Below are 14,644 nucleotides of genomic sequence, written 5' to 3'. Positions count from 1 at the left end.
ATCAGAACATAATTTTCAGTAGAGTCATAGCAGGCCGGTGAAAATTAGTTGTCAGGAGTAAGAGTAGGGCTTCCCTGGTGGCGCAGTGGTTGAGAGTCCGCCTGCCGATGCAGGGGACACGGGTTCGTGCCTCGGTCCGGGAAGATCCCACATGCCGTGGAGCGGCTGGGCCTGTGAGCCATGGCCGCTGAGCCTGCGCGTCCGGAGCCTATGCTCCGCAACGGGAGAGGCCACAGCAGTGAGAGGCCCACGTACCAAAAAAAAAAAAAAAAAAAAAAAAAGTAAGAGTAACAAATACATGTGCATAATAATTTACAAATCTTGTCAGTTACATATAGCTTATTTGATCTTCACAACAATCCTTGGAAGTGTTATATCTCCTAATTTATGGATGAGAAAACTGTGCCTGAGAGAGTTCAATGACTTTTCTAAGGTCACTGGCAAGCAGTATTTCCCGAAATACACTTCACTTCCTAAATTTTCCAATAACGGTACACTTTGGAGGTAGTATGTTATGTGGACAGCTTATCGCTACACAGTATGATCCTGCCCTGGGAAGTTTCCCACCCAGTTAGGGCTCCAAAAACCAGAGAGGTACGCAGATGGGCTCCCACAGGAGAATGCACTTCTACCATGGCTCCACTAGGTGGCAGTGAAGGCCACCACTAGAAGCAAGTGTTTGTCACAACTGTAGAGACATTTGGTCAAAGCAGGAAAGAGGAAAGAAGCAAAGCGGCGCTATTCTTTCAGAGTTAGAAAAGCGTGCGTGTGTGTATGCTTGCGTGCCTCCGTGTGTGCGCGTATGTTTGCAGGGCAGAGGAACTAAAAAATGAATAGAACTGTTACTGCATTCTATGCAGTTTCCCCTACTGCTGGTGGGTAGAACCAGAGTGAAAGAAAGACCTTGATTATTTGGCACTTCAATACTCTGCTGTGTCCTCTAAGCCCAGGCCTGCAATCCCACCCCTGGATTCTGGATGTCCAGTGAGGCATTACATGACGTACGAAATTCTCATTGTTATTTAGCATAAAAGTGAGTGCTTTCTTGAGAGGAAGCATGTATGAATTCAGTGCATGAATGTCTCTGGGCTGTGCCTGCAGGCTGGTCTTTCTCCACAAGTGTACATAGTCTATTCGCTGGTAGAGAAACCAGCAACTTGCAGCATCCTATGGGGAAAGGAGCTCAACAGCTGAAGGAATCCAAGATACCTTTGATGCTTTCCTGTTCAGTAGTAATCAACCTTGCTATAGGTTAATTGCAAGTTGTGGCCACTGGCTAAAGAAGAGCTCTCGACTAGAGCATGCCATAGCAGAAAATATATGTGTCTGGGTTGGAATCCATCTTTGCCACTGAATGTTGTTTAGATGGCCATCCTAAGCCTTCTGAAAGTTAGGGGGGAAAAAAGGTTCCATTTGTCTGTGAATCTCTACCAACTCTGGGCAAACCCCCAACCCATTGATCAAACCAGAGTTCCCATCAAGTAGAACAGGGTCCTATTCGAGAACACTCCTTTGCCATTGGGGGCAGCTGCTTTTCTTCTGGCACTGGGGGTAGATCAGGTGCTTTCTGGCCACACCTGGAAACAGTGAAGCGAGTCATGTGAAGAGCCTCTTCATACCCTGGGAGGGTGTCCAGAGAGGGCGGCAGCTGGCTCAGGGGGCTGGGGGAGTGAGCCACGGCCAGGATTCTTCGAGCCGCAGGGCCAAACACTGACTGCAGGGCTGGAGAGGAAAGAAGGACTAGTCAAGTAAACGCGGCGTCCACAGAAGTCAGAGACTTACGGCGCACTCAGTCCCCTTCCATTTTAAACAAGTGTCCAAATTCATCATCACTCTTGGCCACAGATGTTAGGAAAATCCGGTGAAGTTTGTTCAGAAACCAGCTTCACTCTTTGCTAGGAGATCCCGTCTTCTCTGGCTTCCTCAAATTCTAAAGTGGGCTCCCATAGCTCACAACCCTGTCCTTTCCCCTTTACAGATTTGGAACCCTTTATACCAACACATTGAAGTTGCAGATGCCTTAGAAATAGTTGTTTCTGCCTATTTGTCTTTTCCCCAAAATGACAGTGAGAAAAGAAAAGCAGGATAGGTGAACAACGTGCTATAGTGTTCTCTCTTTTCAAAATAAATATCACAGGGTATTTATCACAGGGTATAATTTATCACAGGGTATAAATATCACAAGGCCTGCTGTTCTGCCTCGTATTCATGCTCCTATTTTAGCAAAGAATATAATCCAAAGAAGAGAACAGAGGGAAATAAAGGAAAGTGTCTTATGATCATCCAGTGTTGGGTTTAATATCTAATGGTTTAAGACCTGGTGAATAAAGAAAGTACACACAACTGATTTCTCTAAAGATAAAAAAAAATTAGTATAGATAATAGAAAGTGTAAGTTTTCACAAAAATCTAAGACATTTTCGAGAAAGGGATATGTTCAGAGCTTAAAATGGTTTTACCAAGATAATTATTTATAAACTTGGGAATTCTTCTGGTAAGACATTTCCAATATTGTCTCCAACATTTCATTTCTTTCTTCACTCCATTATCTGACCAAAAACTGAAAATACAGCATTCATGGGAGACCAGGTAACTGCACCATCAGGCTTTGGGAAATTAAAGCTGCCCTAAGTTTTAGAATCTTTAACACTATTTGATCCATGTTTTTACACTTTTACATGTTATTTACACAGTGCACTGTCCTAAGCGATCGTTTAAACCCGGGTTCACCTCGCATGTTCTACGTTAGTGTACTCACAAGTGATCGTGCTCTGGAGAGTGCTGTCCTGGTCAAAAGCGATGACCGTCACTTCATAGGGTGGCCGGCCCTCGTCTTCCCCATTTTGCTGGTGACCCAGACAACAGCGGAAGCACACAGAAGTCAGGCCACACAGCAGAAGCAGCGCCCCGATGACCACCAGCAACCTGTAAGGACCCCACCGAGCAGTGAGAGCTCTGTGGTCTGGTGTTTTTCCCAACTTTGGTGTAATCAGTCTTCAGTGTCTCCATTTTGATTTTTGTTTGAGTATTTTATAGAATGACTACCAGATTTTAACTCCCAGGCTTTCTCTTCACGTATATACTTCCTTACTTTGCCAGCAAGACTAAGTCAGTTCACTAGAGCAATTCATGACAGATTTAAATGTGGTTTGGAGGGTCTACTTTTTACTGAAGTAATCTCCTCTCTGTGGCTTTCTCTAGAGCTGACCCTGAGAAAGTACACAATAATCTGTCGATGTTGGCCCAGGAGATGGTATTGAAATAGGAAATCCTGGTGTATTGTCACACAGGTTAGTGATGAGGTAAAGAAGCTTTACTCCATGAGATGCTAGGAAATGGACTGAATGTCTCAGTTTCTTTTCTGCTGTCAATATATTTAAAAACCAAAATAAATAAATAAATAAATAAATAAAAGTAATACCCCTGAGAAAAACTCCCTTTTAAACATCTTTCTGGGTAATATAGCTGAAACTTACCATATATACCAGAGATGTACCCAATCTGTGGTCAGGCAACTATGGAGAAAGAATAAAGGTTTGTTTGCAATAAAAATATAGTCAAAGCCTGTTATAATTCCAGAATCAGAAATACAAGTTACAATGTATGATACCTTGTTATTATAAAAGCATCACAGGTTATATTAACTTCGATGTAACCAGCTGAATCTATTATGAAATGCGATGCCTTCAGTAGTGATTTATACTATACATGGCATTGTGTAAGTCATTATGAGACAGACTAAACTAGTGATCATGAAAATGCTGTTAATAGAACATGTAACCATGACCATTGTAAACAGTTTTGATGACAATTACCGAGAAAGAACTTTCAATGCAAGTTTACAAAGAGTGAAAATAAATGTGAAAGTTAAGGTTTGTATATATTGGAGGTCAATACAATTTAAACATAAAGAAAATTTCAGTTATAAGTGTGATAGTTTGTAATTTATGTTTTGCAAGTTGTTGCAAAAAGGGCCACCGTATAAACAGCAAGGTCCTACTATATAGCTCAGGGAACTATACACAATATCCTGTAATAAACCATAATGGAAAAGAATATGAAAAAGAATATATATATATATATATATATATATTTGAATCACTTTGCTGTACATCAGAAACGAACACAACATCACAACACTGTAAATCAACTATACTTCAATAAAAAATAAAAGGCAGAAAAAATAAAAAAGGGCCACCATAAAAACTCCCACTGTAAAAAGGGCTTTAAATTTTCACATCCAGGATCAAAACAGATAAGCATATCCGTTGAGGCCAAACAAGAAAGGGGAAAAAAATGTAGAAACCAACTTCCTCATGACAAAAGCTAATTAAATATTCTGAATGAACTAGGGCAATTATCAAGTTTCTCTATAGAATGAAGAAAATATGGATTGCAAGGGAGAAGGAGTGTGGGTTAAGTTGGGGAGTGTGAAGGGGAGGGGAAGGAAAATATTTATCTGTCGCTGAAGATGAATACATTTAATACTTTATGATCTAGTGATCTGTTGAAATCCACTTCTACATCCTCTCTGTTTGCACAGTTGTAGATCATACAGTTTTCTTTTTCACTGAACAGTGTCTCTAGCTGTTCTCACATTCCCCATTTGTTCAAAGCCCCTTCCAGTTCTACAATGTTACAATTCTGATTTTATTAAAAATAACCCTCCTATGGTGGTAGGTGTCTAAAACCGCAGAGAGCTCGTGGCAAGTAACCAAGGCCATCACCATTTCCCTTGGGTTTAACAGACTTGGCTGTAGGGAAACTCTTCCTGTGGCTAAATATGTGTTTTCCTTCAGCCTAAGTAAGTGTTTTCATTCAAATTGTCCCTGCTTTCTTAAATAGTTTGTCTCCAAGAGGAATGAATCTCTTCCCTTTTTGTCTCTGTGTCCTCTGTGTCTACATAGGACCTGATTGTGACAGGTTTAGATTGAGGGATAACTTCCTCAAAGTGATAGCTAAATGAAGTCTGCAATAAATATTAACATGCCCTGAAAAATAGGAAACGCTCTGCAGATTTGAAATGGTGGTGCTACGTTGGCAATCACCCAAGTATATCTGCGTGTCAGTAGTGAATCCCCTCTGTCTCGGTGACTCATTGAGAGGCTTGGAAAAGAAAATCTTTTGCAAATCACTGTGACTGTATAAACTGAGATTAAGTCTACTGTTTTGACAGGAAGATTGGCTTTGGAAAAACGCCATCAGCAGTGTTATCTTGAGTACTTAGGATGACATGAACACCTCTTTTTGGATAATCTGTCTGTGAGATTAGTGGGTGATGCCATTTAAGTAGAAATAAGGGAAGTCAGAGATATCTAATGACATTTTGACCCTGTTTTGGGTGTTGACGTTTTTGTCTGTCTCGCTTTCCTCCCAGTGTGGACTCTCAGATACTTACTGTTCAGGACTGACACAGTTCTCCTCACATCTGGCCCAAGGAAGCTGTAGGAAGGGAAACAATCTCAGACAGGGAAATGGTCTCATCTGCTCTGCTCAGCAGCCTATGAGTCATCCCTCATGACTGCGCTGTCAGGTCTGTTGGTGACAGCAAGGCAAATACAAGGACAAGGTCATGGGGTCAGTCATGTTGAGGACTGTTTTCATCTCTCCTATACCTGATTTTATTAAATTCACAGTGGGAAAACCTGGAAGAGCAAATACCTAATCTGTTTTGGTTTGGGTTTTTTGGTGGTGGGTGAGCATCACTGCCTCTGTGAATGAGAGGCAGCATTTATATCAATTTGCTTGTCCTAGAAATTTCCTGATCTGTCTCTCAGGAGACTGTTCTTGTTCTCCTAATTCTCTATCCGCTACAAGTTGAATTCAACCTCACTGCTCTTTTTTATTCCCTCCGTACATCAATAACTCACCGTACAAGAGGAGAAGGGGGGAAAGGGAGGGGAAAAACGTATTGATTGAATAGCTACTCTATGCCAGCCAGACTGCTAAGAATTTTTAAGATTTCATAACATTTCGTCACAATAACCATGCTGGTGGGTACATCATTTTGAAACGTTAAGAGACTAAGGCATAGAGGTTTAAGTAACATGACCAACTGCATACACCTATTGATTTGGCCAGAATTCAGATCAAACTCTCTCAGGTATACGTGTGGAATGAATCACTAGAACCAAGGACAAGTCTGCTCTAACAACTGTTGACACTGCTATCGGGTCCCTTCTACTCCCAAGAAAGGAATGTCCCACGCCTTCTTTTGCCTTATATTTCAGTTGACTTTCTCCTTCAAAAACCTCTCTAGGTAAACTTCTGTTCTAGAAACTGTCTCTCTCTTCCAATAACTTGGATGACTTGATATTTCAGGAAATCAACAACAAAGGCCACAAAGTTACTCTAAAAAGAGGCAAGAATTTGTACTTATTGGGAGTTTGGGGGGAGGTGGAGGCAGGCAGGGGACACACCTACCTAGGACATTGGGTGAAAAGGATTTGTAAAAGAACAAACAGCAGATCTCTGCAGAAAACATTTGAGAATCTCCTGGTTTTGTTTTAACTGAAAATAATTGGCCACTAAAGATGACAAAGTATGTGTGTCCTCAACCCACCCCTGGTACTTCGCTTTGTTTTCTTGACTAAAGTTTAAAAAAAGCCTAAAGTGCTCAGCCGATAAAATGCCTCTTTTCAGGCCTGTTGCAAAAAGAGAAGAAACGAGAAAAGAAAGGAAGGGAACGACAAGGAGGAGAAGAAGAAGTAAAAAGAAAATACAAGAAAAAGACAGAAAAAGCTATGGTTTCAGACATTCAATTCACTGGTAGATAGGAAGTAAAATAGCACCCTCCCTGTTAGGAGCTGTTCAGGAATCTGAAACCAGCCCATTTCTTCATGTGCCTTTCTTCTTAATAGATTTCATATCTGTGTAAACTTCCCACTGAAAGTGATCCAGAATTCCTCAGTCCAATGACTCTTTCTCAGCTAATGAGTTACTGAGAATCTTCTGCTTCTTAGTGGGGAGAAACAAAAAGTACAAAGTATTTTAAAAGAGTTTTCTTTCTCAACTTTTCTCTGATCCAGAGGCACCTAAACTACTAGAGTAGTATTAGGGCTGATATGGGAAACACTACTTAGGGGAATTATGTACTTCATTTTAATAATTTACTTGGATTTTTTTTTTTTTTGGCCATGCCATGCAGCTTGTGGGACCTTAGTTCTCTGCCCAAGGATTGAACCCGTGCCTCCTGCAGTGGAAGTGTGGAATCCTAACGACTGGACCACCAGGGAATTCCCAGTAACTTACTTGGGGTTTTGAGGGATAGGTGAAGACATGTTAAAAGAGAGAAATATACATGAGACACTTCTAAATAGCCATTGCTCTCCTACTAGTATATATGTCCTTCTTTTCACTGATGTCATTAGTCACACGTGCACTATATGTAACCCTATAATACTAAGGGAACATTCTAGTTATTCTTCTACCTACCATCCCTTTGGTTCTATATATGTCTTCCCCCCTCATTCATTTCCCTCCAGGTTCTTCTGAGAGTTGATTTATCAGAGAAACAAAGAAACAAACAAAGGTCTTATGCCTGCATTTTCACAACTCACCTGGATGAAATACACCAGGGCAGAAGCCATCAGGGCTGGGGACTGCACTCTTATCGGGCTGGACTCCTTCTCCAGATCACACACTGGGCGTCCGTTGCCTCCTTTCCATGCTCTGTGCCATGTCTGACTTCTTGACCTAGAGGACTTAAGGAGAGAAACTCTTCTCAGCAATAAATTGGTTTTTCCTCCTCTCTCTTTCTCTTCTGTTACTCCCTCGGGCTGTTATTTTCTGTGGTTTTTCTCTCCCCTTTCATCCTAGCTTCTTTCTCTATTTCTATTCCTGGTTTTAAGGTCTCCACGTTTGCTTCCCTGTGGCTTCTCTTCTTCCATTCTACTCTTAGTTCTTTCTAGATGTCTTTAATTTTCTCACACTGCCTCCAAAAGGAAGACTTTCAGGAAGCACACATCAGTCCTGTGAATTAGATATTCTTCTAGGCAGTGCTGAGAAACTGGACTTGAAGGACGATCAAAGGCACGTTCAGGGCGGCCACATAAGTTCTCTTCTCCATCAAAAACGGAGTAATATTCCTGGTCCTTCACCCAAGCATGCCAGGGTGACTGTTGCCAGTTGAAAGTCACCCTGCCAATCTACATTCACTCCCCTCTCTGTGCGATTAGCCCGCCTCTCTTGCTCTCCCCCTCGGTATGCAGGCCTCCCCTTCACTATGTTGATAATCAACTTTCCTGGTTCTGGGTCATTTATTCCTAGACATTGGAGTAGGGCTGAGAGGTTGCCAAGTGAACTGGAAAGCTATAGCATCTTTGGAGAAAGCAGGTGGGGAGATTAGAATTTCTGGGTGCTGTCCATGAAATAACCCTCCACCCTGACTTCAATTCCCATTGAAATAGTTAAAGAGACTTTTTTTTTTTTTTAAGAAGATGTTGGAGGTAGGAGTTTATTTATTTATTTATTTATTTACTTTTGCTGTGTTGGGTCTTCGTTTCTGTGCAAGGGCTTTCTCTAGTTGTGGCAAGCGGGGGTCACTCTTCATCACGGTGCGCGGGCCTCTCACTATCGTGGCCTCTCTTGTTGCAGAGCACAGGCTCCAGACGCGCAGGCTCAGTAGTTGTGGCTCACGGGCCCAGTTGCTCCGCAGCATGTGGGATCTTCCCCCCAGGGCTCGAACCCGTGTCCCCTGCATTAGCAGGCAGATTCTCAACCACTGCGCCACCAGGGAAGCCCCAAAGAGACATTTTAAAAACAAGATTCAAGATCTATATATCTCTCTCACTCTCGCTCTGTCTCTCTCATATAATGTAAAGTCAGAGCAGAAATAAGCACACATGGAAAGGACATAGAAAATTTGTAAAGACGCACCTCTATAGGAACAAATGAATGCTGTATAGATGATGTATGCTTAAGCCAGTAATCTTTTTTTTTTTTTTTTTTTTTTTTTTTTGCGGTACGCGGACCTCTCACTGTTGTGGCCTCTCCCGTTGTGGAGCACAGGCTCCGGACGTGCAGGCTCAGTGGCCACGGCTCATGGGCCCAGCTGCTCCGTGGCACATGGGATCTTCCCGGACCGGGGCAAGAACCCGTGTCTCCTGCATCGGCAGGCGGACTCTCAACCACTGCGCCACCAGGGAAGCCCCCAGTAATCTTTTAATTAATACAAAGTATTAAAATTTTTTTAAAATACAAAGTCTTTCATACGAAAATTGGACATTTGTTTACAGGGATCTATCTTATAAATATTGGGGAAAAAAACAACTTTCAGATACTAACTCTGAAAATCTGATGTTACTGAGTTGTTGAGGGGAGACCGTTGGGCGGGGTTGATTCTAAAAGCCCTCCCACCATGTAACAATGTGATATGAGAATGGAGAATATAAACTTAATTTGATTTCTTAGCTAAGGAAATCAAATAGTGAGAGGAAAATCTGGTATGATACTGGTGATTCAAAATCATTCATTTCCAAAAATAAATGAACACTGCATTATATTTTTAAATGTAAGAGTACTTTCCAAATTTTAGCAGAAAACTTGGCCAGGTAAGAGGTATTTTATAGGGTAAGAGAGCAGAATTCTAATCTAGACCCTCCACTAAATTATTATATAATTTCTTCAGTTCTCAGTGTTTCCATTCATTCAATAGGAGTGGAATGCCCACTGGACCTGCCCTAGATGTTGCTTCATGTTGCATCATGAAGGCATTTTGATTAGAATATTTCTAGTCAGAGTGTCATGTACATGTTCATATAGCATCATTAACCTTGCCCTTCTCTTTCTCTTGTCAGACGGGCAGTAGGGCATCATGGCTAAGAATCCAGCTTGGTTGTCTGGGATTAAATACAATACTTACTTGGTCACTTATTAGGTGTGAGATCTCAGGCAAGTTATTACATCTCTCTGTTGGTTCAGTTTCATCCTATATAAAATGGATAAAATAATGTCACTTCATACAGTTATAGAGATTAACTATGTTAATGTGTATGAAATACATATCCTAGTCCTGATATAACAAGTATTTTGTAAGTGTTAACTAAGATTGCCTTGATTTCCACTCAATTTTAGCAGTAACTTTTCCCTTCAATATGCTGGATAACTGATGTCCTCCTGCCTCTCATGTGTATTGTTACCATGACCTTGTTTTAGCTTTCCTAGCATTCCCGTTCTTGAGTATTTCCCCTTGCTATCCTGACCCTCTCTTCTCCCAGTCATGCCAGGCTTCACCTGCATGAACAGGTTTGCCCATCAACATGACTTATTCCCCCCAATTGCACTTCCCTGCCATGTGATTGCCATCACCTATTTGCCCTCCAGCTTCCTAACAGGTTACAACAAAATGGAATTCTGTTAATGACCTTCCTGTTACTTTTCTTTCTTAGAATTACTACTGCCCCTTGCCCTCCCCCCCACCCCTCCCTCCACTGGATTATTCCCTGGAGAAAGAGAACTTCTTGTTTATCCTAATGGAAGCGATTATGCCTTGTGGCAGTTTTAACTCTGAGCTCAGTCCCTATCAAAGCATCCATGTAGGGAACGATGAGACAGGAAAGAGCATTAGGGCGGGAAGACTGAAGAGGTCCCCATTGGAAGGGCAGGTGCCTGAGGTAGAGGAGAATGAACTCATTACAACCCTACACAATCTCGTGGTTCCATTACACTTGTGAATCATTACCCAGGTCGTTAAGAACATGGAGTGGAGCCAATGGAGAGAACTGTACCAAAGCCTTTTCACCTATGCTTCAGGGAATTGTTCTACAACAGCTATAACAAGTGAGGCTAAAGAATTTCTTTCTTCTGGTTCCTTTGATTATCCTCCTTTTGACCTTGCCTCGGTCAGATGACTCACTGCAGGTTCCCTTCCTCTCTGTGCTTCAGTGAAATAGAGGCTAGGACTGTTATTACTCTGAGGCACCAAGAGTGAGCTGTGAAGAGCTGACAGTGGGTTGGACCACAGCCATGGCTTCAAAAATAGATAATATGGGGCTTCCGTGGTGGCGCAGTGGTTGAGAGTCCACCTGCCGATGCAGGGGACACGGGTTTGTGCCCTGGTCCGGGAGGATCCCACATGCCTCAGAGGGGCTGGGCCCGTGAGCCATGGCCACTGAGCCTGCGCGTCCAGAGCCTGTGCTCCACAACAGGAGAGGCTACAACAGTGAGAGACCCACGTACCACACACACAAAAAAAAAAGTTGTAGAAATTATTCCCATGGATGTTTCAAAAACAGGAGAAACCCAAATGTCCCTCAGTGAATGAATGGATAAAGAAAATGTGGTATACTTATGCAGCGGTATATTATTCAGCCTTAAAAAGGAAGGAAATTCTGACACATACCACAACATGGATGAACCTTAAAGATATTATGCTAAGTGAAATAGGTCAGACACAAAAGGACAAATTTCATATGCTTTCACTGGTATGAGGTCCCTGCAGTAGTCAAATTCACAGGGGCAGAAAGTAGGATGGTGGTTTCCAGGATCTGGGAGGACAAAGGAAGGGGGAGTTGTATTAGTCAGGGTTTTCCAGGGAAATGAAAACAATAGAATTTGTATATATAGAGAGAAAGGGATTTATTATAAGGAATTGACGCATTTAATTATGGAGGCCGGCAAGTCCAAATCTGTAGTGTGGGCTGGCAGACTCAAGACCTAGGAGAGACAATGGTGCAGTTCCAGTCCAAAGGCTGTCTCCTGGAGAAGTTTTTTCTTTTTTGGAGAAAGGGTAGTTTTTTGTTCTGTTCAGGCTTTCAACTGATTGGATGAAACCAACTCACATGGGGAGAAATCTGCTTTACTCTACTGATTAAAATGGTAATCTCATCCAAAAACACTCAGAAGAATGTTTGACCAAATATCTGGGCACGCTGTGACCCAGTCAAGTTGACACATAAAATCAACCATCACAGGAGTTATTGTTTAATGGATACAGAGTTTCAGTTGGAGAAGATGAAAAACGTTCTGGAGATGGATAGTGGTGATGGTTGCACAACAATGTGAATCTGTTTCATGCCGTGAAACTGTACACCTAAAAATGGCTGAAATGGTAAAAATTTTATGTTATGTAAGGTTTACCACAATAAAAAAAGAGAGGAATAGCTTAACACCTACAGGCTTGAATAGCAAAAGGCAAAATATGGCCATGTTGAGAGGCTAGATCACCCAGAAGATGGTGACTGGTCTAGTTTTCACACTGTCCGTGTTGTAGCACATCTGCGTGAGTTTCTGGCTGGAGGGACATCAAGAAAAGATTTGAGGGTGCCCCCGATGTGGGTATCCTCTACTGCATACCACATTTAAAGTCTACGATGAAGTAGATATGCTCTGCCTTGGTGATCTGAAAAGTCTCTCACTGAATCCTTTGAGAGAGATTCATACTGCGTTTATAATATCACTTAGAAGAAGTCACCCATGTCTTTTATGAGCTGGTATAATTGAAAGAACAGTGAACTGAGTTCTTGTCTAGCATCAGGTAGAAAAGAGATATTCAGTAAACCACTTAAATTTGGGGGACTTTAGTTCCACTTTCTCAAAATAAAAGAATTGAGATAGATTTTTCTTAGATTTCTTTGTAGTTTAAAAATCCAGTTTATGCTGGTGATGTCTTCACAATTAAGAATCTCGTATTAACTGTCAACTGTCTGTAGAATATTAGCACAATTAGTATGGTATGCTAGGGTGGTAGAAAAGAATGAGATTTCCTTAATAGAAGGGGATCTACCCTTACTTTTAAAGGGCTTATAATTTAGTTGGAGAAATGGAATAACATTAATGAAGTTGAAAATCAATACAGTGCATGTTAGGGTATATAAAATGAGGGGAGAAAAAGAAACTGATGATGACAATCCAACCTGTAGGTGTTAAGGTGAGAGGATTTTTTAAAGAAAAAAAATTGTTTTTGAAGGAAGTATAGGACTTGTAGAGCTCACCAACAAGTCCTGGACTGCTTAGGGAGATTCCTGGGAGTGTTGACCCAAAGGACAATGGATGATTGTTCTCTCCTGGGTCTCATGGGTGAAGTGTGGAGGTGAATATCAGAAATCTGGGTGATCTAGCTCAATCTTAGGCCTTCTGTAAGGAATGTATTTCTTTCTGGTCTTGTGTCTTTCTTTGGGTATTTTAACTACATACTCACATGCATCCTTCTGAGATACTTCTTCCCATAAAAACCTATGAGGATGTGATGGGCTCACAAGAAATATGTGTCATGTCCATTTCCTCAACAAGGATACCTATATGTCTCATCTTAATCCACTAGACTATTGATGGCATCTGAAATAGCGTCGCTGTGGGAAATGATAAAGTGTCCACTTCATTGTGGTATCATTTCAGTATTTACTAATCATCATTAAAATAATTTCCTGAGATCCTATTTATGTGAAAGCCCGCATGGTAAATGCAGTAATGTATCTAATCTTGCTTCCTGGCACTCACAATCAAGGGAGGAGGTGTGGGGCTTGAGGGATAAAGGTAAGTAACATTGATTTGTTACAAGCTGATTGGACTAGGATATATTTACCAGTGCTGAGCTTCCTTTGTGATCTGTCTCATAGAGTAGCACTTTAAATGATCAACTATTTTCAGTTTGGCCTCAGACACCCTGCACAGAAAAGGGGAATAAAAAAAATTTAGGGAGGAGGAGAGAAATGGAATCCTAATTAGGCTTTCATTTTGGTGAAAAATTATTACTGGTGAAAACTATTCATTTTCCTAATATTTCCTAGATTTTGTTTATTTACATTTTTTCTCCAATCTTTTATGTATTCGCTTCTTTTAATTTTTCTCCTGGTATAGTTTAAAGCAAATACTAGCTATCATATCATTTTTGCCCATAAATACTTCAGAAGATATCTCTAATAGATAAGGATTTTTTTAAAAGCATGTATAACTGCAACAAGATTTTTTTTTTCTGGTTATGAGGTTGTGAGGGAAAAATAGGTGAGAATTCTATCAGTGAATACATATAGTATCTTTATTAGGATCCCATAGAAGTCTTTGTGACTCAAGGCAAACATATAAAATATATTCTTTTTTTTTTTTTTTTCTGTACGCGGACCTCTCACCCTTGGGGCCTCTCCCGTTGCGGAGCACAGGCTCCGGACGCGCAGGCTCAGCGGCCATGGCTCACGGGCCCAGCCGCTCCGCGGCATGTGGGATCTTCCCGGACCGGCGCACGAACCCGTGTCCCCTGCATCGGCAGGCGGACTCCCAACCACTGCGCCACCAGGGAAGCCCAAAATGTATTCTTTGATGAGCAATTCCACCGTGTTGAGTATTACTACTGCTAATATTAATAACTACCATTTATTGATTTCTTATTATGTTTGAAGTACAAAGCTTAGCATTTTCACCCAATATCTCATTTGAACACCTATAGCAGCATTATCAACATTATCAAGTGGACATTATAATGTCCTAATGTATAGCCAAAGACATCCCCCAAGATTAGAGACCAAGGGAACAGCAAAGGAAGGATATAAAACAAGCTCCATCTGGCTCCGAAGTTCTCTCTGCTGCTATGTTATACTGCCACTGTATGAAATAACACTCCTAACTAAGTTCTAAAATTACCTAGGTTATCATGGCTAGAGAGATAAGAGTCATAAGTGATTAATCCCCAAATTCCTAAGTCTATAACTGAT

The 14,644-nt window shown here is 41.4% G+C and overlaps 1 protein-coding gene across 1 annotated transcript; it reads right to left on the bottom strand.

The window, feature by feature from the left end:
- Nucleotides 1–1,477: 1,477 nt before the first annotated feature.
- On the bottom strand, nt 1,478–7,588 carry TMEM52B (transmembrane protein 52B). The gene is made up of 5 exons (XM_060113446.1): nt 7,559–7,588; nt 5,398–5,441; nt 3,476–3,514; nt 2,758–2,924; nt 1,478–1,722 (listed from the first exon to the last, which is right to left on the bottom strand). Exons 1-5 carry the CDS (start codon nt 7,586–7,588, stop codon nt 1,478–1,480), a joined length of 525 nt encoding a protein of 174 aa, XP_059969429.1.
- Between the last annotated feature and the right edge of the window lie 7,056 nt (nt 7,589–14,644).

Source organism: Mesoplodon densirostris, chromosome 11 (assembly GCF_025265405.1).
Source record: "Mesoplodon densirostris isolate mMesDen1 chromosome 11, mMesDen1 primary haplotype, whole genome shotgun sequence".
Classification (NCBI taxonomy): Eukaryota; Metazoa; Chordata; class Mammalia; order Artiodactyla; family Ziphiidae; genus Mesoplodon; species Mesoplodon densirostris.
This window is presented reverse-complemented; position numbering and strand designations above follow the sequence as displayed.